The sequence below is a fragment of the Polypterus senegalus genome, chromosome 1 (assembly GCF_016835505.1).
Source record: "Polypterus senegalus isolate Bchr_013 chromosome 1, ASM1683550v1, whole genome shotgun sequence".
Lineage (NCBI taxonomy): Eukaryota > Metazoa > Chordata > Cladistia > Polypteriformes > Polypteridae > Polypterus > Polypterus senegalus.
The window spans coordinates 4,052,680-4,080,343 of NC_053154.1; the positions used below are offsets into that span (position 1 = coordinate 4,052,680).

At 43.0% G+C, this 27,664-nt stretch overlaps 1 protein-coding gene across 1 annotated transcript; it reads right to left on the reverse strand.

Annotated features, from left to right (window-relative positions):
• Positions 1-27,143, reverse strand: LOC120517471 (ETS translocation variant 3-like protein). The gene is made up of 6 exons (XM_039739814.1): positions 27,086-27,143; positions 22,088-22,164; positions 12,831-13,068; positions 7,328-7,496; positions 4,722-4,830; positions 1-341 (listed from the first exon to the last, which is right to left on the reverse strand). Exons 2-6 carry the CDS (start codon positions 22,146-22,148, stop codon positions 1-3), a joined length of 918 nt encoding a protein of 305 aa, XP_039595748.1. The 5' UTR covers positions 22,149-22,164; positions 27,086-27,143.
• Positions 27,144-27,664: the final 521 nt, after the last annotated feature.

A 27,664-nucleotide genomic window follows, 5' to 3' on the forward strand; every position in this document is an offset into this window, starting at 1 on the left:
TCAGGCATTTGCGGAGAATGCGGGTCTCCAGACGGACCCCCTGATCGCCGCCGCATCCATTTCGGGGTCCGCCTCCGTTTTCAGCTTAGTGACTCTCGAGTTTTCTCCAGCGTGTCCCGAGTCAAACTTGACCCTCCAAGAGCCGAAAGCCGGCGGACTGCCACACAAGCCGCTGGCGACCAAGGGGTAGCAGGAGAAATCGGGCAGGTTCAGTCCAGAAAGAGGAGGAACTGAGAGGTACGGGATGTGACCGACGACTCCCGATGGCATCGGGGTGAAAGGCCGTGGCGTGGGCAGACAGCATGGGCCGAAGAGATAAGGCTGAGCGCGGCAATGGAAGGCTGAAATCACAGAAACGAGAAGGGAGCGACGTTAGTGTAGGCAGCAAACAAACAATGTCAGTTTATTTATAGAGCGCATCTAAAATAACTTCAGCAATGCTGTAGCCAAAGTGCGTTACATTAAAACTTACAACGAACATAAACAGAAATAAAATACAATAGAATGAAATCCAGCCAACGGCGGGTTAAAGAAAAGAAAGAAGATGAATGAGAGTGGGGCAACCATCAGTATGAGATGTGGACGCTAGGGGTCGCTGTTGCCCCACTAACCCAACAGGCAGACACTCAGGACACGCGGTAAAGGCACCGAGAAGAACTGTGAATTCTAGTGCACCCCAAGGACCACCGCCACAAAAATACAGGCAACTACCAGTAATTAAGCACAAACACCATTCTCTTTCTCCTCCACACCTCCCAGCAAGCTTCGTCCACCTCCACCCGACTCCACTGCAGTCCTTTGTATAATCTCTGACCCAGAAGTGCTTTTGTTCTTCCTCCCATGTGACTTGCCAGCACTTCCGGGTCAGATGAAGAATTCCAGGTCTTTGATCAGCCCGGAAGTATTTCAGGGCTTCCATCATCGTGACTTCCTAGTATTTATGGGCTTTAACTCCCCAGGATCTCTCACAGCCAGGGCTGTGGAGTCAGTAGATAAATCCTTCGACTCCGACTCCTTAGTTTCCGGTACTCCGACTCCCCGACTCCTCTGTATTTAATATGCTAGTGTATTTTCAATGTCGACTGAAGGAAGGCAACATGCACGTCGTCATTTAACCACAGAACTACTGGCTAGGACGCCGACTCTCTCTACCATATCGGCCAGTTTGAACAAAAGACCCCTGAACACACATCAGGCCATCGCACACACCTCCACCTCCATCATTACGCTTGTTAAACACATTATATCTGAAATCGAATGAAAACACTTTTTGTAATGTACCATAATCCAGATTACAATGTGTGAATGTCAGGCTGGCTGTATAATCGCTCAGCTGAACTTTATTCTTACATCACAGAAGGACATCATTAGGACTATCCATTCATCCATCCATTATCCAACCTGCTCTATCCTAACTACAGGGTCACAGGGGGTCTGCTGGAGCCAATCCCAGCCAACACGGGGCGCAAGGCAGGAAACAAACCCCGGGCAGGGCGCCAGCCCACCACACCATTAGGACTATTGTTTGTGAAATGGGACCATTGAACTTGCTGTATTTTTTTTTCATTACGATTTAAGGAGTCGGAGTCGGTACATTTTTACCGAATCCGACTCCAGGTACCCAAAATTGTCTCCGACTCCACAGCCCTGCTCACAGCACTCCCTGGTGGCACCCAACAGGGCTGAGGTAGCAAACGCCAAGTCCCAGGCTGCCCTGTGAGGACCCGGGGCACCGCTACACTCCAGGGGAGCTAAATTGTCCTAAAATAGCTGCCTTACTCCGTCTTTCCGATCTTTGGGCGTCCCGGCCATCCATCACACAGTGAAGTTCACTGAAAGTGAGAAAACAGAAATGCATCTTCAATCTCGTTTTAAACAGTTCGACTGAAGGGGGCTCCTTAATGTTGTGAGGTAAAGAGCTCCACAGGTGAGGGGCAGCAGCAGCAGCAGCCTCCCTTAGTTTTACACTTAGTGCGAGGGACCATAAGAGACAACTGACCGGCACATCTCAGCTCTCTGGATGGCTGGTGTAAAACACACGATTCGGATACATAGGCAGGAGCAGAGCTGTGGAATGATTTCAAAACGAGCCGCAAAACTTTAAAGTCAAATCGGAAACTGACAGGCAGCCAGTTTAGAGAAGCTAATATTGGAGAATTAGAATCAAACTTTCGCGCCCCAACCAAAAAGCGGGCAGCAGCAACCTGCATATCAGGGATTTGCTAATCCCAGAATACAGGGTGGTCCAGATCTAGTTAGGCAGATCCAGATCATCTGGATGACTTTTGATTTATGCGGGGACGATTCCAGTTCGGCGCGAAAACGATTCTTCATGTCGTCAGTTCGCACACTTCTCAAAGATTTTCTATGTCATAAACTTAATAAGTTATAGCATAATGAAAATTGCATAATGGGATCTGTTAGAACGAGTTACGGTAATCAGGCCAAGAAAAGATAAGTGCACGAGTAGATCCCTCGGAGATAAAAACGGCTTGACCTCAGCTAAAAGACAAAGCCGGAAGAAGCAACTCTTGACTACTTGAGTTCATCAGTTTCTCAAAAGAGAGGTGATTGTCAAAAATGACACCGAGAAAACCGACTTGAGGTTTGCAAAAGTCAGCGACATGAGCCAAGAAATTTGAAAAAGGGGGACCGGCGATCGGCACTTCCGGTTTATTTTGATTTGCGATCAAGAAAATTGTCAGCCACCCAGGATCTGATGATTGTGCAGCTGATTAATTGTGGAGTTACACACAGGAATATAAACCGGCGTGTCATCAGCATAAAACTGAAAAGAAATATTCAAAGTCCTGAAAATCGCTCCTATAGGATGAAGATAAACAGAAAATAAAATGGGTCTCTGAGGACCACCGCATTGAACAGGAGCAGCAGACAAGAAAAAGGAATTGAAAGACACTGAAAAGGGTTAGGGTCAGGATTAGGGTTAGGGTGAGATATGAGCTGAACCTAAGGGCGGGCAGAGGGGACGGTCCGCACAGTTTTGGGGGCGGCATTATTGGCCCAAAGGCTCAGTACAATTCGTGTGTAAGCAGCAGGGTTTGGAAAAATATCTCTCGTGAATGAATAAAGAAAAACTCTCTGATTTTTATCCACAAATGCTTCAAAAGTAATGTTCAGACTGTCCTTCTGTGACGGCATCAGACACAGCAGTTGAAATTTATGAGGCGGTAACAAAAATAAACAGAAACATTACACCGATAAGAATTTCTAGGAAGATAACTCATTTACAGTTTATAATTTCGTTTCGTTATCAGTCCAAATGCGTTCTCGCTCTGCGCAGAAAACATCCCCGCCTACCACTTGTACGCTACACTGGTTCTGGTTTTGGCAGCGTAATCGTATCTAACTAATAACTAGGGGGCTCTGCCCCACCCCAGGTATGGTTAACCGGATACACAATTTAAAGAGATTGTTAATTTCATTGGAATTGCCACATATCCATTAAAACTTTTGTAAAAACAATATTTGAAATGAACTTTTCTTCAAGATCGCATTGAATTTTGATTCCGTGTTTGGAGTTTCATCGTGACAACGCAACGTATAACTGCCCGTGAGTGAATATCGTTTCTTTCTCTCTAATAAATAAAACGACTTTCTCGAATGTTTGTCCCTGCTCTTTCTTCTTCTCTTAGTCGGTGACGTGTGATCAAGAACATATAAAATTATTGTCTTGATAAAATTTATGAGCTGCTAAAAGTGCTCACATGGCTGAGAGGTGAGATGACGGTGGGTGGTCTTGTTTGAAGATAGTTGTAATTATGGTGTGACTTGAAAGAATCTCATGTTAAAAGTCTCCGTCTCGCGGGACTTCATACCGCTCCGACGTTTTTGGAATCTTTTAATTCTCGCTGGCAACGCGAATTAGACGATCTACAAGTCTCCGACTTAAAGTTTAAATCTGAACAATACATTTGATCTCTTTTCGCTGTTCCATTATTTCACAGAGTAATAATTTCCGTTTGTTTGCGCTAATGCGATCTTTACTATCCTTTTTTTGAGACTTTCGAATTTTCCTACTTCTATTACCTCTAACCTGCTGTGCAGGCGTAAAGTGTCAACATTTTTGAATTCTTTACAACGTTCTACTTTGTCATCTACTCTTTGTTCTTTATATCTGGCCCTGGGCATGGACTCGTCTCGCGGGATGTCTCTCCAAGAAAATCATGTCTCCTTCCAAGATTTTTTTTTTATAGTAGAGAGATTAGAACATGTGTGTCTATACTCTATTCTTGTCTAGTTGATGCTTATAAATAATTATATGTGAAAAATGATTGCTGTTTCTCTATATATGAATAAGTCTATGCAAAATTTCTCTTAATTTTTCTCTACGTCATTTACATACATCATTTTCTGTTTAAATAGCTTAACATATTCAGATATGTTGGAGGGCAGCAAATTGAAGCACCGCCCCGCCCTGAGTGGCACCAACTCCAGCTAGCTAGCTTAGCCCAGCTAAATGACCCCCTGGAGCCGCGTCTGCTGCTACGAGTCATCCATCCATTATAAAACTCCGTTGCAAGGACGTGAGACACAAAGAGCGTATCTCATTCCAGTACAAGGCCGGGCACTTCACTACACACTCGAAGTCATCTGATGCCAGTGCAGACACACGTCACGTTGAGTGGTCTCTAAACGACACAATCACTCGTCTTGTCCATGAAGCACTGGCATCAGCAGCACACGCACCGTCTCTGTCTTACCTGCGCCCTTTGGTGTCGCGTCCAAAAGCGAAGACGTCATTTCATGAGGAGGCTGCCCTGCTCTCTGATCAACGAAGACCGTTTGGGATGAAAGCAAGTTCTGTATCAGCTGGAAAACAAATGGGCACATCATAAAACGGGCAAATGTCGGGAGTGCCCACAGGATGTGGAACGTCTTTTCTGCTTAATTGACTTTGGTTTACTGAACCTTAATTTACTTTACATTGCAGACATTAACATTAACCAGCAAAACTATGAATGCCCATGTGCAGGGCAGCTGGCTTGGTGCAGTGCCCAGAGATCCAGAGACCCGGGTTCAATTCCTCACTCACTCATTTTTTTTGCCTTCCACATCCCAAAGTGGTTTAAACTGTGTCCTGTTTAAATAAGTGTGCCATATGATAGACTGGCATCCCATCTAGAGCCGATTCCTGCATTGCACATAATGCTGCCAGGCCAGGCTCTGACTCGCTGTTCCCCAGAACTGGAATCAATAAACAGATGGAAGGATGAACACCTTGATGTAGACTTTTAGGTGATCTTTCCAGTCAGTTCATAAAGTCATGAGACCCTTTCACTTTCTACACACTTTATTGTCTTGCAGATTTCATTTGAAATGGATTGTCACAGGAGGGTCACCTTCCAGGCTCATCCAAGGTATGCAGTACCACCCCGGAACAAGAGGGGGCGCTGTTGCTAACAACCTTGTCTATCTTTTTTTCCTTACAGCACTAAGATCCAAGGCGCCGCACATTGAGGACAATGGAGCCTGAAAAGCCCTCCCACCCCCCAATCCTTCTGATCCAAGGAAATATGTCAAGGCAGACGTCCCTAGAAGGTGGCTTTCCATTTTGGACCTGAACGCCTGGCAGACTGGAGCCCCCCAAAGCCTGTGGACTCTGTAAGGCCGCTGGAGGGTGAACAAGAGGCAATCGGCCACTTTCTTTGTGGATGTGCTGCTTTACTTTCTGTTTGGTGTTGGCACAGTTGGCATCCCCAACTTTTTATGGGTGTTATCACTTGATTTGGCATTTTTGCCCATCAGTCTACTGTACACTTAACAGCTCCTAATGACAAAGTGAAACACGTCTTCAGAAATGTTACAAATTTAAGAAAAATCCAAAATTGAAATCTTTCATTTAGAGAAGTATCCAGACCCTTAATTCAGTAACTTGTAGAAGCCCCTTGGGCAGCTTTGAGTCTTCTTGGATAAGTCTCTACAAGCTCCTGGATTTGGACAATTCATCCCATTCATCCTGGTAGATCCTCTCAAGCTTATCATTAGTTTGGATGGGAAGCGTCTGCAAATGGCCATCTTCAGGTCTCCCCCTTCATGTTCTGTGGGCTCCAAGTCTAGAGAGACTTCCTTGGACTTCATGGCTTGCTTTTTGTCCTGGCATGCAGAGTGAATTCTGGAAGCTTCTATACACAAGTACACGTGAGGCTTTCTAAATGTTGGATTGGATTAGAAGCGTCTGTAAACTTCCATCTCCAGGTTTATCCACAGATATTCTGTGAGGTTGGAGTTCTGGCCACTCAAGGCTCCCCTCTGAGACTCGTCCTGAAGCCACCCATGTGTTGTGTAAACTGTGTGCTTCAGGTCATTGTCATGCTGAAAGGGTGAACCGTCACCCCAGTCTGAGAGGTTGTGCATTCTGGTGCAGGTTTTTTTCCACCAGCACCTTCGGTCAATTCTGACCAGTCTCCCTTTCCTTGCACAACCCATAGCATGATGCCCACCACCACTGTAGAGATGGTATTAGACAGGTGACGAGCAGTGCCAGGCCTTCACCAGACCCAGTGCTTGGAGTTCTGCCCTGAGAGTTCAGTTTTTGTCTCATCAGACCAGAGAGTCTTTGTCTTCACACTCTCAATAGCGTCTTCCTTCTAGCCACTCTGTCATAAATGGTGGGGTGCTGCTGAGATGGTCATCCTTCTGGTGGGTTCTTCCACCTTAGCAGAAGACTTCTGAAGTTCTGCTAGAATGACCATTGGCTTTGTGGCCATCTCCCTGACTAAAGCTTGATGGCCAACTCTTAGGAAGAGTCCTGCTTCTTCCTTTTCACAGCTTGTTGAGACCTCCTGGGAACATTCGAGCCTTAGCAATGGCTTTATCTCCTTACCATGCTCTTTGCCTCACCACAATTTGATCACGGGGGTCTACAGGGAATTCTTTGGAACGTTACAGTTGGGTTTTTGTCCTGACATGCAGTGTGAATGGTGGGACCGTCTACACACCGCTCCATCTACATCAGGTCCAGTCAAGTGAATTTGCTCACTCAAGTTCAGGCAACATCTCAAGGGGCACTCAAGCCAACAAGATGGAGTAAACAGCACAGGGTCCGAAGACTTTGAGAAAGGCCAGATTTCAATTCTTGACGTTTGCAACATGGTCAGACCTTCCTGAAGACATGTTGTCACCTCGTCAGGGTGGGTCATTGAGTGCAGACTGATAAATGTCAATGTTAGCCATAAAGTGTGTAGAAGGTGAAGGAGTGGGGGGTCTCAAGACTTTCAGGATCGACTGTATGAGTGAACTCCATGTACCTCATGATCACACAGAAGAAGCCTCAAATACCAATGAGAAGGTGCAAGGGGGGGCTCACCTGGTTTTGTGTGGTAGGGTCCGGCTGGCAGGCGTTGCCTCCCGTGAGTCGGGGTGGAAGTCGGGTGCACCGGTTGGGGTAATTGACCAGGATGAGTTTGGTGAAGTTGAACTTGTAGGTGAAGCGCTTGCCTTTGGTCTTGTGGAGGATGCGTTTGTTGTAGTAGTACCTGCGGTAAAAGGGGGGAGCGGAATGAGGGGGCAAGAATGAAAAGGAGAGGCGTCACCAAATGCTTTAGGGCTCAACACGCCCCGGCGGGACACTCTTACAAAAGTGAAAGTCATGGACAGAGTTCTGTATACAAGAAATTAGAATTTCTCAATAAAATTCTATTTATCATTTCATGCAAAAATTCAGACACCCAGCGACCCCCCGGCAGCCAAATGACTTTATAAATGTCTGAAGTAAAGACAACTTCATCAGCAAACCAACTAAAAAAAATTGTGTCTTCATCAAAATGGTAAGTGCTGTGACGATTCATATGATGAACTAGAAATTTTGTGAAGTAAATGTAGCATGTGCAAAAGTTAGTGCCCCCTGCTAGGTCAGTACTTGTGTTGTGGTGGACAGCTGGGACCCCTTATGATAGTGATAGAAAGACCGGGGGAGAGGACATATTTGGAGCAATACCCCCCCCCCAGAACACAAGAGGGTAACCCCCGATTGCATGGGGGCTTGCAAGCCCGTGCCCACCACTAGGTGGTGCCTGGACAGTTCCGGAGCCCTGGACTGCAGCACTTCCTACAAACCCAGAAGTGCAGCCAGAAGAGGATCTGTGTGCACCTGGAGTACTTCTGGGTGCCTGTGCAGCACTTCCGCCACACTCGGGCGGGATCAAAGGGGATCCAGGTGCACTATAAAGGAGGCTGCCTCACTCCATTCGAGGAGCCAGAGTCGGGAGGTCGAGGACAAGGAGAGCAGAGGAGAGAGAGAAGGAACTGAGGATTACTGTGGAGAATTGTGTGCACTGTGTCCCATAAGGGCAACAAAAGGGATGAAAGTGTGTGTTGCTTTTGGACTTGTGTCTCCATGCCCAACTGTGTTCGGCTTCAGGGAGCGGTACAGCCCCAATATTCCACACCGTGTTTTTGGAGTTTCTGAATTTTTGTTTCAGAAATGTTTTCCCAAATTCTTCTCGGTGGATTGCATCGAGTAGAGTAGAGCACATTTAAGATCTCCACACAGATATCCAGTGGTGTTCAAGTCTGGGGACTGTGAGTGCCATTGCCAAACCTCTGCCTTGTGCTTCTTGAGGTACTTCATCGTTGACTTCCAAGTGTGTTTTGGATTGTCGGCTTGTTGTAGAAGTCCTCCATTTTTCCCCTGACTGACTGCCTTGACATTCTCCTCGAGGATCTGTTGATGTTTGGTGGAATCTGCTCTTTGCTGTACTCGCGTGACGTTTGCTGTGCTACTGGTCGTCATTACAGATCCACAAAAACCTTTTATGGTTGGAGACAAAACGTTCTCTTCATAACACTTGGTCCCTCTGTCTTAAGTCAGATATTTTTTTGTGATGAGATCACTGCTAAGGGTTCCTTCTGATGGCTTCTCCATGAAGGTCATGTCCATGTAAGTAATGCTGCACTGTAGGGCCCCGAGTGCCCCAACACTCCTTAATCAGCCTTGGAAGTCATACGGGGTGTTTGGCTTTGCCTTCTTTCCGTCAGGTCTCATCTAAGGTTAATCATAATAATAATAATAATAATAATACATTTTATGTAAGGCTTCTCCCCTGTCTGGGGTTAAAGTTCATGTTTGCTTTTGTTCATTTTTGATTCTCTGATTTTGGCTTTGCCTTTGTACACAAGCTGCCTGTGTTATGTTCCATGTGTTTTGTGGGTGGTCACCCAAGAGGTGGGGCCACCTGCCAATCACCAGCAGGGACTGCCCTCTCCCCGCCTTAGGGTCCTCCCCCAACTCCTGGTGCGTCATGTTGAATATGTTCGGTGCTTTTTGATTCTTCACCTTCTGCCCAATGTCTTCACCTCACTTTAGATTGGTTATTTTTTGGGGGGGACTGCGTGTTGCTTGACTAAGCCTTATTGTCTTAGCAAACCCTTTATGTCCTTTGTCCTTTGAAGGATTATAGTGGTCATTTTTGGAAGTGCTTTTAGGGACTTGTGTCCCCTTGCACAATATATGAGATGTCCTATCTGAGACTTTTCTGGGTCTTGACCTGCATGGTTCCCCTGAACTGCCTGTTTCTTAATGACATTTCAAACTGTGGAAATTTCTAGCTGGAAGCTCTCGGACATCATTTAATAACTTTCTCCTGCTTTGAAGGCTTCAATTAGTTCTGCTTTTAGACCCTCAGTCAGTTGCTTAAAAGAGCCCATGGCTGTTGAGTGCTGCACACTGTTTGAAGTGTCAAAGAATTCATTTGGCTCTGGAGTGGTCATCAACTGACCGTCTAAATGACAAGTCCTGACCAGGTAAGCCAGACCACAATAAAGGCCTACAGCTGAAAGGGGGCCCAAACTTTTACAAATGCCACATTTGCTCATATTTTTTCCAATTCATCAGATTAATGATCTCTTCCTAATGTTTGTGTGAAATTTCCCCTTCACAAGTTTCCAACGGTGTCCAGTGTTCTTGATGAACTCGTTTTAAAGTCACCGTCTCGATCCACAGGACTGATTACCTTCATCATTTTTAACACTTCAGTCAGGTCTCCTCTTCATCTCTATAAGGCTCAGCTCTTTTAATCTTCCCTCATCACTCATCCCCTATAGCCCCCTGTAATCAGCCTAGTCGCTCTTCTCTGGACCTCCTCTTGTGCTGTTATGTCCTTTTTGTAGCCTGGAGACCAAAACTGCACCCAGGACTCCAGATGAGGCCTCACCAGTGTGTTATAAAGCCTGAGCAGAACCTCCTGTGACTTGTACTCCACACATCAAGGCGCTATATAACCTGACAGTCGGTTAGCCTTCTTAATGGCTTTTGCACACTGTCTGGCAGTCGATAGTGTCGAGTCCACTACAACTCCTGAATTCTTCTCCTAAGGTGGACTCTCGATTTTCTGACCACCCAATGTGTATTCAAACCTCACATTTTTACTTCCAGCCATCCATTATCCGACCCGCTATATCCTAACTACAGGGTCACTTCCTATCTGTTATTCTTTACATTTACTGACATTAAATTTCATTGTCCACAAATCTGCCCAAGCCTGTCTGCTATCCAAGTCCTGCTGTGATGATATGACGGATTCCAAATTATCTGCTAATCCACCTATCTTGGTATCATTCATCCATACATTATCCAACCCACTATATCCTAACTACAGAGTCTGCTGGAACCAATCCCGGCCAACACATGGCACAAGGCAGGAAACAAACACCGGGCAGGGCACCAGCCCACCACAGGGCGTACACACGCACACACCCACGCACCAAGCACACCCTAGGGACAATTTAGAATCACCAATGCACCTAACCTACATGTCTTTGGACTGTGGGAGGAAACCGGAGCACCTTGTTACTTATATTCCTATCTAAATCATTTATATATATATATATATATATATATATATATATATATATATATATATATATATATATATATATATATATATATATATATATATATATATATATATATATATATATATATCAGAAGCCCCAGCACTGCCCCCTGCTGGTCACTACTCTTAACATCAGCCAATTCTAATGAGGTTCCTCTCACCATCACCCTCTGCTTCCTGATTCTGTGCCAATTCTACACCCACCTACACAACACACCCTGAACTCCCACTTCTTTTAGTTTGATGCCCACCCTCTCATGTGGCACCTCATCAGATGCTTTCTGAAAGTCCACATCAATAATCTCATCTGCTCCTCTCTGGTCGTATCCTTTTGTTTCCTCCTCATTGAATTCCAGCCTGTTGGTTAAACTCGACCTCCCTCTTCTGACCCCACACTGACTGTTCCTAATAACTTCTGTCCTTGCCCTGTGTTGCTCAATCTTATCCTTAATAATTCCTTCCATTAATGTTCCTGTAATGCACGTTAAGCTTACTGACCTGTAGTTGCTTGGATCTGCCCTGTCACCCCTTTTAATATAACACGATGATACAGTATTTGCTATTTTCCAGTCCTTCAGATTCTCTCCAGTGCACAGTGACTTCCTATAAATCTGTGTCACTGGTTTCTATCTGCACTTGCTGGCCTCCTTAAGAACTTCAGGGTCAATATGATCTGGTCCTGGTGATTTGTTTGAGTTCAGCTTATTTAATCTGAGCAGCTCTTCTCTCTCTACAATCCCTCAGTACCTCCTTAGTAGTCCCTGTTGCTGCTCTGAGGTTATCCACTTGCTCATTTGTGAAGACCTCAGAGAGATGTAAGTTTAGGGCATCTGCTATTTCACTGTCTGTGTCTTTTAATTCCCTTTACTATTTCTGATGCACTTCACCTCCTCCTCGTCTGTTCTTTTACTACTAAGGAATCTCTGAGGGTCGTCTTTCGCCTTTTCTGTTATTTCTCTCCAACTGTCTTTTAGCCTCCCTGATGTCCTTCTTAATGGTTGCCCTCATGTTCTCATACGCCTACGATTCACTTTGCAGTTATTAGTCTTATATGCCTTAGTCGTCTGTTTGTTTTTTCCTTTGCAGCTTCTTTTTTAACTCTTTATTAACCCACTGTGGAGTTTTAATTTTCCTATTAATTCCAAGTGTAGGTATGTCTCTGTCCTGCATTACATTTTTAAATCTGTTCCTCTGCTCTTTGACTGTCTTATCCCAGTCTACCCTCCTTAGACTTTTCTGCATCTGCTCAAAATTAGCTCTACTAAAGTTCATCTTAACAATTTTAGTCTTTGCATCTGCACTCTTCCAAAATACTGAGAGTTGTATTACATTCTGGTCACGTGACCCTAATGGTCCAATCACCTCTACACCCTCAGTTCTATCCTGATTATTACAGAATACTAAATCCAGACAGGCTTCACCCCGTGTTGGTGCTCTAACATGCTGTGCTAAAAACAGTCACTGATTACGTCTAAAATCTCCTGCTCTTGTGCTCCTCCATCTGCAAGGTTATCCCGGTTAATATTTGGATAATGAAAGTCCCCCATGACTATAATATCCCCCTGTAAATGCCTTTTTGATATTACTAAAGAGATGTACATTGAAATGACTGTCTGCATTGGGTGGTCTGTAACACACTCCTATCAGAAGGTCTCTTTCCCTAATGCTTTCCAGATGAAGCCAGATGTCCTCACTAAGATGGGGCTCATCATCCAACTGAAGGGGACTTTCCCTTAAATTCTGTTTGACATAAACGGCAGCCATACCTCTTCCGTCTATCCGTCCTAAACAAATGTGTATCCATTAATGTTCCACTCGTCACCATCTTTATTATTTAGCCAGGTTTCTGTCACTGCTATGATGTCATAATTATATTCTGCTACATAAGACTCCCACTCACTTGTTTTATTCTTAATACCTTTAAGATGCCAGCTATTTGTAATCAGTGTACAGTCAGTTTTACATTCTTTTTCTTACCTGAGTGCCCGACTCAGCTTGTCGTAATTCATGTGCGGCTTCCCCTTGCGAGCGCCCCAAAGTCGAGCCACCTCCTCGGGATCACGAATGACAAATTCACCCCAGTCGCCCTGCCAGCTGATCACAGAGGAGTTCAGATCTTCTCGTGACAGGAGCTCAAGGATGAAATGCCAAAGCTGGATCTGCCTGGAGCCAGGGGTCCATTCAGGTTTATAGGCCCATTCAGGGAACACAACGCCTTTAGAAGGGAAAATAAAACAAAGCATAACAAGTGAGACATGGTGGCGCAGTGGGTAACCTAGACCCTCTCAGAATCTGGGCCCTGACTCATCTCCCAGGCCTGTATGTTTCTAGTGTGGTCTCCAACTTGCTCACTACTAAGACATACTGAAAGGTCAACGGTCTCAGAGCGCGTGAGTGGCAGTTGGTGAGCACAAGTGGGCAGTGAGATGGACTGGCACGCCAACTCGGGTGTCTCTTACTGCTTGAGCAGGCGCTGGCTTACACTTGACTTACACTGAATACGTCACAAAATGGAAACTCCTAAAATAATCCAAATCTCCTCTAGGGTTGGATTGGTACTAAAATTTTGACTTTGTTATTGATACCAGATTTCAAACCCAAACGGTTCTGAGGCAAATAACGGGTAGCACCACACACACTTGTCCTACAGCAGCCTCCCTGGTGTACCACGCCATTGTGCCACACTACGCACCGCTTCCCTCTGTATAGTCGTGACATCCCACTCATGTCAAAGCAATGCAGGTTGGGGGGTGAGGGTTGGGATGGGGGGGGGTCTCCTGTGAAGTCCCCATTGTGCTGAAATGTGTAGTTTTGTTTTCATGAACTCCACAAAACAGAAGGTTTGTCTCACAATTGCAATAGCGAGTGCTGAGGGATTGAGAGGAAAGCTCAAAGCTTACATCCGGGTCAGAAAATCCCAAAATGCCAGTACTGTACCGTTTTAAGATGTGGATTTTTCACTACTTTTCCTGTACTGGTATACCACACGACCCTCATCTCTTCTCAACTTAGACTGTAAAACAAATGGATGTCATGTGTCTGTCTGGTTTATCAAAGAAGTATTGGGCGTGCTAATTGACAATATTCTGGACATAGTAAATTCGTCATTAGATACTGGGGTCTTCCCAGACTGTCTTAAGACTGCTGTAGTTAAACCCCTACTTAAGAAACATAATCTTGACCCCTCGGCTCTTGAACATTTTAGACCCATCTCTAACCTGCCTTTCTTAAGTAAAGTTCTGGAGAAGGCAGTCATTATGCAGTTAAATGACCACCTCAATAAACCTGCTATTCTTGATAAATTTCAGTCGGGTTTTAGAACAAATCACAGCACAGAAACTGCAATCGTTAAAGTTGTAAATGACTTGCGGGTGAATGCAGACAGAGGCCATTTATCTGTTCTCATCCTCTTAGATCTGAGTGCTGCATTTGACACCATTGATTACAATATTCTTAGAAATCGCCTTAGTCAATGGGTGGGCCTCTCTGGCAGGGTCTTAAATTGGTTTGAATCCTACCTGGCAGGTAGAAAATTCTTTGTGAGTTGTGGTAATCACATCTCAAAGACACATGATATCCAATATGGTGGTCCACAAGGCTCTATCCTGGGTCCGCTGCTCTTCTCAATCTACATGCTTCCGTTAGGTCAGATTATCTCAGGGCACAACGTGAGCTACCACAGCTATGCTGATGACACACAGCTGTACTTATCAATAGCACCTGATGACCCCGACTCTCTTGATTCACTAACACAATGTCTGACTTGTATCTCAGAATGGATGAATAGTAACTTTCTCAAGTTAAATAAAGAGAAAACTGAAATCTTAGTGATCAGCAATAATGGATACAATGAGGCTATTAGAAATAAACTGGATACATTAGGATTAAAAGTCAAGACGGAGGTAAAAAACTTAGGGGTGATTGTTGACTGTAATCTGAATTTTAAATCACATATTAATCAGATCACTAGGACAGCATTTTTCACTTAAGAAACATAAGTAAAGTTAGACCTCTTATATCATTGAAAGATGCTGAGAAATTAGTTCACGCGTTTGTTTTCAGTCGACTAGATTACTGTAATGCACTCCTCTCAGGACCACCCAAAAAAGACATAAATCAGTGACAACGAGTGCAGAATGCAGCTGCTAGAATCCTAACTAGGAAAAGAAAATCTGAACACATCTCTCCAGTTTTGATGTCACTACACTGGTTACCTGTGTCATTCAGAATTGACTTTAAAATTCTGCTTATGGTTTATAAAGCCTTAAATAATCTCGCTCCATCTTATATATCGGAATGTCTGACACGTTATATTTCAAATCGTAACCTTAGATCCTCAAATGAGTGTCTCCTTAGAATTCCAAGGACAAAACTTAAAAGAAGTGGTGAGGTGAGGCGGCCTTCTGCTGTTATGCACCTAAAATCTGGAATAGCCTGCCAATAGGAATTCGCCAGGCTGATACAGTAGAGCAGTTTAAAACACTGCTGACAACACATTACTGTAACATGGCCTTCTCATAACTTCACTTTAACTTAATCCTGATACTCTATATGTTCAATTCATCATAACAACTATTCATGGTGGCTCTAAAGTCGGTACTGACTCCTACTCTCTCTTCTGTTTCTTTTTCCGGTTTCTTTGTGGTGATGGCCTGCGCCACCTCCACCTACTCAAAGCTTCATGATGCTCCAACAATGATGGATGGATTAAAAGCCAGAAGTCTACGTGACCATCATCTTCATCAAGTCCTTCCGTGAGAATCCTAAATCCAAAGAGGACTGTTTCATTGATGTTAGGTAGAATGCCCAGAGGGGACTGGTGGTCTCATGGTCTGGAATCCCTACAGATTTTATTTTTTCTCCAGCCGTCTGAAGTTTTTTTGTTTTCTCTGTCCCCCCTGGCCATTGGACCTTACTCTTATTCGATGTTAATTAACGTTGACTTATTTTATTTTCTTACTGTGTCTTCTATTTTTCTCTTCTTCATTATGTAAAGCACTTTGAGCTGCTGTTTGTATGAAAATGTGCTATAGAAATAAATGCTGTTGTTGCTCCATGTAGGGCACCTTGGGGTGGATTGAGAGTACCATTTAGGACAAGCTCTGTCACTGTTGTGGTTGGGTCACCTAAATGCCAGTTTTAATTGAAGCGATTGGCTGCCGGACATTATGTGGCTTAAGCTGGAGGCGTCTTCTTTCTCAGGTGTCTTCAGATGAGGAGTGCTGGAAGTGCCCTGGTGGTACTCTATGTAGTCAGCGTCTCACTCCTCCTCGCCTTTCATTTGGACTTCAACTCGACAATGTTCACTCAGCAAACTGGCAGGTAGACATTTGAGCAGAAACCGGAAGACATGCGCATCAGTGACGTGCGGTGAGGTTCATGGCTGGTGACTCCTTCAGAGTCTGCAGGTTTACAAATCTATGAACCCCAAAGAGTCGCTTATTGACTATTCAGTTGGCAGCCACCCTGCACATGGACTGCTGCTTATGTTTCATATCTCATCAGCGTTCTGTACACACATAGACAGTTAAGGCGCATATTTGGCTAAGAAAGAACAGCGAGAGAGCGGAGAGAGAAAGAGAGCGCATTTACTCCTCACCCTCCATGTGTTCTAGATTTGCCGTTGCAATTCGACAATTCAAACTCATTCAATAGAAATGAAAGTACAGAGTGGTGTACATAAAAAACAGATTCCAATTTTGACCTTAATTGAAATATTTAGTTGTTTTTAAAAGCTTTTCATTCTGATTCTTTACTCAATTTTAATACAGACTGTTCAACAAAAGGATAACAAGAAAAACAAAAAGAATATTTTATTTAAGGTCAAATTTTAGTTTTTAAATATTGGATTGTTTTTTTTTTCTTTGTTTTTTATAAAATTGAAAGCCGTTTGTGCTCTTACCTTCTAAATGAAGTCCATGCGCCTGTCCTTCTCCACGAAAATCTCCGTCACTTTCTTGTAAAAGTTCTCTTTAGTTTCCTTTAGTTATAAAAATCACTCAATGGAGAGAATCGCCTTAAAGAACAGCAGCAACGAACACCAGTTGGGCTCACATGCGCCCCCTTCAGGGCGGCACGGTACTGTCTGCCTGTTCACTGCCGTTTTATGTCCGATCAGCTAAAGACTAAATACGTCACATGCACTCATCTATACTAATAAAAGGCAAAGCCCTCACTGACTGACTGACTCACTCACTCGTCACTAATTCTCCAACTTCCTGTGTAAGTAGAAGGCTGAAATTTGGTAGCCTTATTCCTTACAGCTTCCTTACAAAAGTTAAGCAGGTTTCATTTCGAAATTCTACACGTAACGGTCATAACGGTCGATAACGGTCGACAACGTCCGCCATGTTGAACTTTCTTATTTATGGCCCCATCTTCACGAAATTTGGTAGGCGGCTTCCCTGCGCTAACCGAAACCGATGTACGTACTTATTTCGATGGTATGACACCACTGTCGGCCGCCATATTGAACTTTCCAAACGTCACTAATTCTCCAACTTCCCGTGTAGGTAGAAGTCTGAAATTTGGCAGGCCCATTCCTTACAGATTACTTGCAAAAGTCGTGCAGGTTTCATTTAGAAATTCTACGCTTAATGGTCATAACAGTTGACAACGTCCGCCATGTTGAACTTTCTTATTTATAGCCCCATCTTCACAAAATTTGGTAGGTGGCTTCCCTGCGCTAACCGAAACCAATGTACGTTCTTATTTCGGTGGTATGATGCCACTGTCGGCCGCCATATTGAACTTTCCAACGGTCTTTGTTACTTATGGGCCCATCTTCAAGAAATTTGGTACGTGGGTTCCCAACGCTAACTGAATCCTACTTACGTACAAATATACGTCCATAGCCTGCAGCTCGGTCACCGTGTGAGGCGGCGTTGGGTCCCCCATCTCAACACCTCCCACGTTGTTGGCTGCCTGCCTATATAAGGACGTCCGTCGCTCCAGTCTCTACATTCTCTTCCTTGCTACGCCACAGGATTCACGTCTCCCGGCTGATAACTACAGCCTTTTTATTTAATCCACGGCTTCTCCGCTGTTTTATTGTTCATTTATTACGATTATAGTTATTGTGTAGGTATTTTAGACTTACTTTACTTTGTTCAGATACCCATTTCCTTTATCATTCCAACCGTACCCCAATTAACATGTCTATCGAGGTGATCACCATTGATCAAAGAACTGTCACTTACCGAGTGGTTTCCATGCCCGGAGATGGCGCCTGCCTTTTCCATTCTCTGCGTTACATATTGCACGGCCATATCAGGCTCACTCTTGATATCCATTGTGTCTTATGTATTGAATGACTGGACAGGTTCAAGGTGTGGACTGATGACGTACAGGAGATAATTAGACTACACAGGAGCACTAGAAGAGTGAAATGCTTAAGCCCTTCACCTATGGATCTGCATGTGAGTTGATGGCTGCCGCTGAATTGTTCGGTTGTCGCTTTCAAGTGTACCGAAATGGCCAAATATTTTACACCTTTGGACAACCACCAATGCCTCTTAAACATCTTAGACTGACAGGTGACGATTTGAGTAGTGGACACTTTGATGTTTATGAATGTTTAAACTCTCAAAAGCTGGATGTGAAGTTATCGATGAAACTGGTTGTGTACTTACAACGCTTGACAGATGCAGAATGTCACTTCAACACAACAAATCCTGGAAATACTGTCGTCATTGAAACAAACCATGAAACTCAAACCGATGATGACAGCAGCAATCCAAGCTGTGAGATTTGAAACAAGATTACTGTTCACATGGCCGACTGTACGTTACATGCTCAAGAGTAAGCTCAGCGCACAGCTTGGTCAGATTACAACCGGAGGGCCGAACTCACAATGTGGAATACAAAGAGATCCTTAACAGATAATTATTGGGATATTTTCCCTGAGTTTAAAAAGGTTTAATTTTCTTCTTAATAAAACTTTTAAGGCAGTACTTCGCCGCTGCGATGCGCAGGTATTTTGCTAGTTAAAGATATTAGCCAGACTGTGAAGTCAGGGTGTATAATAAACGTGTCCTTATATTGTGTGTGAGGAGAGAGCAGTCCGATGGGAGGTGAGACCCGTCGCTGCCGTCCCTCGCGTTTCTCCTCTGTATTTAAACAGGAAATGCACAAATTCCGCGATTTTGACAATAAAAACGATCAAAATTATTGGAATCATACAGAAAATAAATTTATAGCACAAACCAGTGGACTCATTTATTTTATGTTTTCATTGTTCGTTTTTTTACATTTCATGATGACCCCGCACCTGACCGCACTTCCCAGATGCGCATAAAAAATAAAAACAAAAAAACAACATTAAGCAAAACGACACCGACACCACATACTGGCAGGCCCGGTTCTACCGGTCGTGCAAAGGGTGCATACACCGAACACAGCGGGCGGCCCTCAACAAAACGCAGGCTCGGCGCGGGGCTCGTCTTTTCCCATCGAATGTCGGTTAAATAATTTAATTTCATCATTTTTCAACTTTTCTGTAGCCTTAAGAATATATTTAACCCTGCCAGTCACAGCTGCAACAAGCGAAAGAAGTTTCTCTAAACTCAACATAATTAAATCTTGTGCCAAGATAGATTGAGTAATTTAGGTTTAATTGCAACAGAGATTGATTTGTCAGAAGAAATGAACTTAGATGGCATTATTGACGAACTTGCAAGTAAGAAAGCAAAGAGAGTGCAATTTTAATATAATATTTTATTTAGTGGAATAATTATAATACATGTAGTTTAATAATAAACGCTTACTTTTCTAATTGTTTTACTATATATGCATATTCATATTTTGTTTTCCTATAAATATCTTTCACAGGTGTGATGTGAAGAAATAGACTTTTGCTAAATTTTGTATTTGCGAGAATAAGAGGCGACGTCTTTTTCTATAATCGGAACTCGCTTTATATTCGGAATTTTGCCGATGAATTAATTAAACTTGTCACCGATTCGTTAAATGCGTAAGTCAAGTTTTCTTCTACCTACGAAGAAATTTTCTTTTTTTTTTTTTTTTTTGACATTAAGGAAATTGCGAAAATTTTTAGTTTTGAATACACTGGTTGAAAAAACGAGTGAAGGTACTATAGGGTGAGGGGGCGGCTGAAATGAAATGGCACGATGGCGGCTTCGCCTCTAGAACCGGGCCTGCATACGGGTGACAATAATCGAGGTCGAGAGAACAAGAGGATCAAAACCAAAAGTAAGTCGCGAGAAAAGAGCTCAACGATTGACTTTGAATAGTTCAGAGATTCGGTATCCGCAGACTGGAGAAGGATTTGCTCCCACAGCCGCCCTTTTATCCCGTCATGTCGATTACACGTGGGTGTCGAGCGCAGAAGCCACGCCCCTAGCAACGCTGGACGCGAAATCGTAGCCAATCATGGCAGGCGTATTATTAATCAAGCAGGGCCGCCGTGATGCACTACAATTCAGTTCATTTGGGATTAACTTTCACTTTAAGGTCTTTAGGGACCCTCAGAACTACAGGACAGTTTGTTCAGGAATGCTTTGAGGAACCTGACGAAGACTTGAAGGTGTCGACTTGGCCTCCAGTTCCCCAGATCTCAGTTCGATGGAGCGTCTGTGGGATGTGCAGGACACCTTCAGAGGTCTTGCTGGGTCCACGCCTCATTGGGGTTCGGGCTTCACAATAGCAGACATGTGGTTTAAAAGTGGTTGCTGACCGGTGTGTGTACTTTAATTTGTTCAGAAAGCCAGTGGGGGGCACACTTGTCTCTGTGACCATCTGTATGTACTTCATTTTGACCTCAAAGCAAACTCCCTTGCAATTTTCAATAACTTACCTCATTATGGTGGGTGAACATGGGGGTCTTATCCCCTTTACAGTTTCCACTGCCAGTTTGAGGGCTCACCCTGGTTGTTTTACAAGCCAGTATCTTCTTCAGTCTGATAGGAGAGCAGGGTCCCCCTGGCCATTTTGAGCACCTTATATACGTGAATTTGATTGGGGGGTACCCTTGGCTTTTCGGACACCGGAGAGCAGGGTGGGATATCAGTGCCCTGGAAGATTATTAGAGGAATGGGACACATGCTCAGTGCGAGCAGCAGACAGGGGGTTCACAATTCCTCCAGCTACTGAAATTCATGTCCCCTCCAGTGGATTGGGGACACACTAGACATTAAAAGTGATATACAAGACGTGCCACTGTATTTTTAAATGCAATTCATTTTTGGACAAATTTATAATTCAAGTCTTCATGTTGTGTGGAGCAGACGAGAGCACACATATCTACAGCTTAGGGAATGAGTGCCCCCTTCAGTGTGACGGGACCAAAGGGGCACAGCAGGTACGGACTGAGAGAGAAATTTCCTCCACATTTTAAACGTCACTTTGATGAGTTATAATCTCCCATTAACAAGAGGGGAACCGGAGCATTATAGGACGACACCAGCTGTCACAACTGTGATGCCACAAAACTCGGCTGGCAGTCAACAAAGACTGCTGCCACACCACAGCCACTCCGTACTGGTGCACATCCACCCACCTCAAGCCCTGGTGACCACTGAACCTGAAAGCAAATCTTCAGGCATTGAGAGGACACGCAGACTCCACACATCCAATTATCAATATAAGTAATGGTGATCTCGGTTAATGTGATTATCAATACAATTAATGACTACCTCAATTAACATAATCTATTAATAATAGTTACTGATCACCTAAATTAATGTAAATATCATCAATCATATCAATAAAGCTAGCAGTGATCTCAATCAGCATGATTGCTAAAGATACAATTATCTTTCAGCTCAATCAATTAAATTATTGTTTGTATCAATAATGTGATCTCAATTAATGTGATTATTAATAATAGTTATTAATCACCCAAATTAAAGCAATTATCAATAAAAGTATTGATTTAATCAATAATGTGATTTTTAATCAAACAGTTATCAAGTTAATCAATGCAATTGTCAATTCAATTATTGATTGTCTCAATTAGTGTGATTATTACTAAGACAGTTATTGATCACCACTATTAATGAAATTATTAATACAATTATTGATTATATCAGTAATATGAGTATTACTAATACAGTGTGGATCACCTCAATTAATGCAATTATCAATAACATGATTGACAGCTCAACTAATGTGATTATTAATAATAGCTATTAATCACCTAAATTAAAGCAATTATCGCCAGTTGTAATAAAAGTACAAGTACAGTGTAAATGTCATCACAACGGTGAAGGCCTCACCTCTCATCCAGTATGGAGTGCCAACTTGGGTGCCCGGGTCAGCTGCACAGCTGCACTGCATGTCTTGTTTAAATGATCTGAAATCATCATCATCATCATCATCATTATCATAAACATCTGAGTTCACTAAACTTATTTATTATCATTTACTCATGTTAACATTATCTGGAGCTTCAGGAAATTAATTTAAAAAGTATATTTCAGTATTTTCATTTTTATGAGCATAACTTGGTGAAGACAGGCGGCTCAGTGGTTGGCTCTGCCTCAGCTTGGTCACCTTCACTGTAAAAAAATCCATTGAACATACTGTACATGACATGAACTGTTCATTTTTACAGTTTCAAAACTGTACTGCAATAAAGGGTTAAAATGATGACAGTGAAAAAATAAATGCACTTCAAGTTACATTTAAACAGAGTTTGAACTGTCAACATCAATTCATTGTTTGTGAGAGGGTTGTTGTTTGTTTTATTCATATTTATTTATTTATTCTATAAAGCTTTGGTTTCTTCTTGGGGATAAACAAAGTATAATGTAATGTGCCAGGCTATTTTACGAATAATCGTTGAATTGCAGTAAACGCACAGTGGTACAATTTGCATAAAGTTAGCATATTTGCATAAGGAAACGCCCCTTTGTAGAAACGCGGCAACTTCTCCCTTATGGCGCCCCCTATTTTCTGCTTTCATGTAAGAAGCGACCTTGTAAGGATGGTCAGCGAAGTCTTCAGCAGGGAGTTCTGAGCGCCTGGTGTGTTATGGAGGCTCAGTTATTTCATTCTTTATTGAGCGCAGTTGTTATTGATACGCTGGCCAAACTGTGGAGCCGCTGACGTCAGAAAAGCAGCACGTCCTTCTCCACTAGACATCCTGAGTTACTTCTAACACCTTGCAGTTAATTCAATGATCACAATGATTGTCTGTTAACGTTTTTGTTGTGTTTTAGTGCAGTTAAGTGTTGTTGTTAATCGTATATCGGTAATTACGCATTATAGGTTTGTTGGCTAAAAATTGCATCATGTGGCTATTTAGTGTCACTTGGATTGATGGGACTAATTTTTAAGGTGTAAATTATAAACTCAGTGTAGCGTAGACATAGAATTACTAGACGCTGCATGACCGGCAGCATTGTACGTCAGTGTCGCCGCCATACTGTGAGTGTCACTGCTTTATAGTGAAGTAATGGATAATGTGCCGCTCGGGATTGTACAAACCGCTGGATCACGGGGATTACATTTCACAGGTAAGGCTGAACAATTGTTTGGTTATATTTGGCCATTAGAAAATCCCGTTTTATAATCTTAGCTGTCAAGTTCACCTTACAATAAAATGAAACAACATTAGTAAAATTAAAACAAGAGAATGATAAATCAAAAAGCAATAATTAGCAAACAAACAAAGATAACTGGCAGTAACAGTGCAAAATTCACAATTAGTATGCCAGTTTGAAAAGAGAAGTTTTAAAGGCAGTTTTCAAATGTGATATTGAATCGAGGTGACGGATATGAGAGGGAAGAGAATAGAAGCACCAGGAGCTCTGACACCGGTTGTACAGGGACCGAACAGCTCTTATCAGGGGGTCCGGTACCCCATACTCCCGGAGCACCCCCCACAGGATTCCCAGAGGGTCGAACGCCTTTGTACATGTAGACTGGTTGGGCAAACTCCCATGCACCCTCCAGGACCCTGCTAAGGGTGAAGAGCTGGTCCACTGTTCCGCGACCAGGACGAAAACCACACTGTTCCTCCTGAATCTGAGGTTCGACTATCCGACGGACCCTCCTCTCCAGAACCCCCGAATAGACTTTTCCAGGGAGGCTGAGGAGTGTGATCCCTCTATAGTTGGAACACACCCTCCGGTCCCCCTTTTTAAAGAGGGGGATCACCACCCCGGTCTGCCAATCCAGAGGCACTGTCCCCGATGTCCATGCGATGTTGCAGAGACGTGTCAACCAAGACAGTCCTACAACATATAGCATAATTGCCATTATTAGTGTATAAATGGATATAAATAATTGCATTTAAACGATTCGCCAAAATCTGTTGTGTGTAAACGATAATCTTTTAACCGTTATTGTTTTTTCATCAGAAAACCCGGTTTCCACGTCTACCTGTATTAGTTTAAATGGCACTTTTGCCACTCGCAATATGGCGGACGCGCTGACGTATCGTGTCGACTGGGCAACACAGTGAATGCGGCGTCTCTCTCTCTCTATATATATGTCTATGGTTATATGTATGCACTGTAATATTAATTACAGGGTTCCGTTATGCAGCCATGTACGGGAGGTCTTCTGTTTATGAGATGAGCTTGATTGCTTTGGTCTGAGAGGTGTAAAAGAAAAAGAGACACTAAAAAAAGGTTTTTAGGGTGTTGCATTTACCAGCTGTCAGCGTATCTCTCTTAGGCATAAAAGTGAGCCCGCGTGACGGAGTCGTGAGTGACTGCCGGGGCACTACACCGGGTGGTAGGGGTCCTGTCTGCCGACATCAGCTTCAGAAGGAGCGGCGTTAACTTTGAACTGCGCGCTATGGTGGACAAGTAAACGGAATAAGATGACGTCAGAAGTGGAGCCTGGCGGGGAGCTACAAGCGCGCAAAGCGAAAACCGTAACTTGGGAGCTTCACTAATGTGTGCGATCAAGATCATCATCTTCATCATCATCATCCTTTTATTAAGTTATCGCAAATTGCTAAAAATATTAGACTACGCGCTACAAAAAAAAAAAAACTGCGACCATAAATTCACATTATGTCAGTAACGGAAAAAAGTCGTGAGATTTGCAGTACCGAGGTCGGTACGTTTGATTTAGACATCGCGGCGACGTGCTGTGTCCCTATCGGCTCATCCAAGGAAGAATTCCACTGGATTCTGTACACGTGACAAGAAGGACTCCCGAAACATCACATCATAGCGTTAAGAAGATTCACGTCCGCGGTTTGTTCAAAGGGTTTGCCGAACGCTCGTCAACAGAACGGCGCTGAGGGCGGAAATCGGCTTTTACATGCATGGTGGTTGAGCCCACTTAAGAGGGACCCCCTCCATCCAAGCCAGGTTAGCGATGTCCTGGTGGAGCCCATCCCGACAGCATCGGGAGTAGGGCAGGAGCGGGGCCTGGACGGGACAACAGCCCATCGTGGGGCTCAAACACGCACATTGGGGACATTCATTCACACGGGGTCTCTAATCGGCCTGAAAACCGGAATTGCCCAAATGCAACGTAAAGATTACGAAACAAGGATTTTGTTGAAAAGTGTCCTGAAAAAAAGAGGAACAGCTGACGTAGTGTAGGAATTAAAACAGGCAAACAGTAAAGGATGTGCGCCCGGCTTGATTTACAGTTTTGCTTATTCGAAATAAAAGAAAGTAATTTTCTATACGATTTATCGAAACATAAAAATGGGTAAAAACAAACATTTAAAAAGTTGGTTCAAGTAATTTCATACATCAATGAAAGAATGTTTAAGTAGCTGCAGGCCTAAAGAAGTGAGCAAAATAAACAAATTGTAATTAAATGAATAAAAGAGAACTCATCTGCAGCCCTTTCGCCTCCTACAGCAGCTGTACTGAAAGATCGCCGTTCAAAAGTCCTGAAACAAACTCACGAGAACGAGCGGAGCCTCCCCGGAGCTTCAAAGCCGTTAAACGTGAACTGACAGTCGCGGCCATCCGAGCTCAGGGCACGCGGACACTTTGTGGGGTTCAGCATCGCGTGCTGTCGTGTGCTGTCGCTATAAGGCCGTCTTCGGTTTTACTTTAAGTGCTGACATTATTGTGGGTACATAACTGGAAGAGCGGCACTATGAAAAAATAATAATAATAATAATAATAATAAACTGGAGCGTTTAAATGACCTATTAGGTTTGTTCGGTTTTTTTGCACAATATGTAGCCCATGTATACGGGGTTTGCCAAAAGCAGGTTTACAGTTGTTCGTATGGAAAAAAAAAAAACATTCAGGTTATTCTTGTAGTTTTCTTGCTAATAGCAATAATAATAACACGACGAGAAATAATACAATAATTCATGAATGATAATACAAGAAAGTATACTTCGCTTTTCGTGTATTCACAACTGTAAACCTGCCCCTCTGTCTATCTGTGTGTGTATTAGTATACGTAACATATTGCCATTACTTGTTTATATTGCGTTAGCCTCGTATTTGTTTATTTATTTATTTTATTTCGTTTTATTTATTTATCTTTTGCAATTGTAATATTTGTTTCTCTCCACTTCTTGTAACGCACTTTAAGCAACATGCCTTGTACGAAAACGAAAAAAGAAATAAAATATTGATGTTATGATTTTATTATCTATTTGTTTATTTATTTATTATCTGTAGCACATTTATAAGTAACACAAACGACCGCATCGTCCACTGACGCTTTTGTCTGTTTTAAGTCGGCGGAGCGCCTTCAGCTTTGGTTACTTCAAGACACTGAAGACCACCGCGAGAATTTATCGAATTCATCGGATCGGCGGCACTCTAAAAAAGTGTCAGACCATAAATATAAATATATGAAGAAGGGCATCGTTTTGCTTGTGTCAATTGTGTTCTTTCTCTCACTGTTTATTTATAAGCAGTCAAGATCTTATAGGCAATAGCGCGCGTTTTGTTACCGATTTAACATCTGCATGTCTATATAGTGCCTTTCCCATCTATCTGTCTTGTATGTGGTGTTTTTCATTTCTAGTTATGCGCTGATCTACTTGTCAAACCATCTAGTAACAAAATTATATTAAAAATACTAAGACTAAAATGACTGTAATTAAATCATGTAATAACAATATTAGTATACTACTGCTTTACTTAGAATATCAAAAGGAAACCAACATTCTCAGGTTCGTTTAATGCAATTTAGGGTAGCCGTTTCCGACGATGTTATTATAAATATTACTAGTTGTAATTAAACAACTCAAGTTTATTACTATTTAATATTATATAAAAAAAAAATTGCACAGTGTTAGAAAGAAAAAATACTTATTCAATTGATCTTACCTGTCAGTGGATAAAGTCTATTCACCTTTGAAGAGTGAAGGAGTGAAGCAGATAAACGATAGATAGATAGATAGATAGATAGATAGATAGATAGATAGATAGATAGATAGATAGATAGATAGATAGATAGATATGAAAGGCACTATAAGATATATAAATATATAAGAAAAGAACTCTATAATTGAGTGAAATGATTGCTAATATAAGTTAAATGCACTATATAATAGACAGATAGATATGAAATGCTCTATATAATAGATAGATAGATAGATAGATAGATAGATAGATAGATAGATAGATAGATAGATAGATAGATAGACGGGTGCAGACTGATACTGATCAAGTCACTCCCTTGTCATGCAGAGGGCGGAGTGAGGCCCGAGTACGCGCACGCGCGCGCACGCACACTTTCTCTCAGAGTGATGTCCGAATTCTTAAGCAGTGGCAGTTCAGAGCCCCTCGTACCGAAGAGGACATACGTGTGGTCAGATTTGACCCCCGAGTGCCATTTATATCTGAAGCCCCTTCCCCCTCACGACTCGGTCGCCTAAAAGGATTGCGGATGCGGATAAGTGAAAG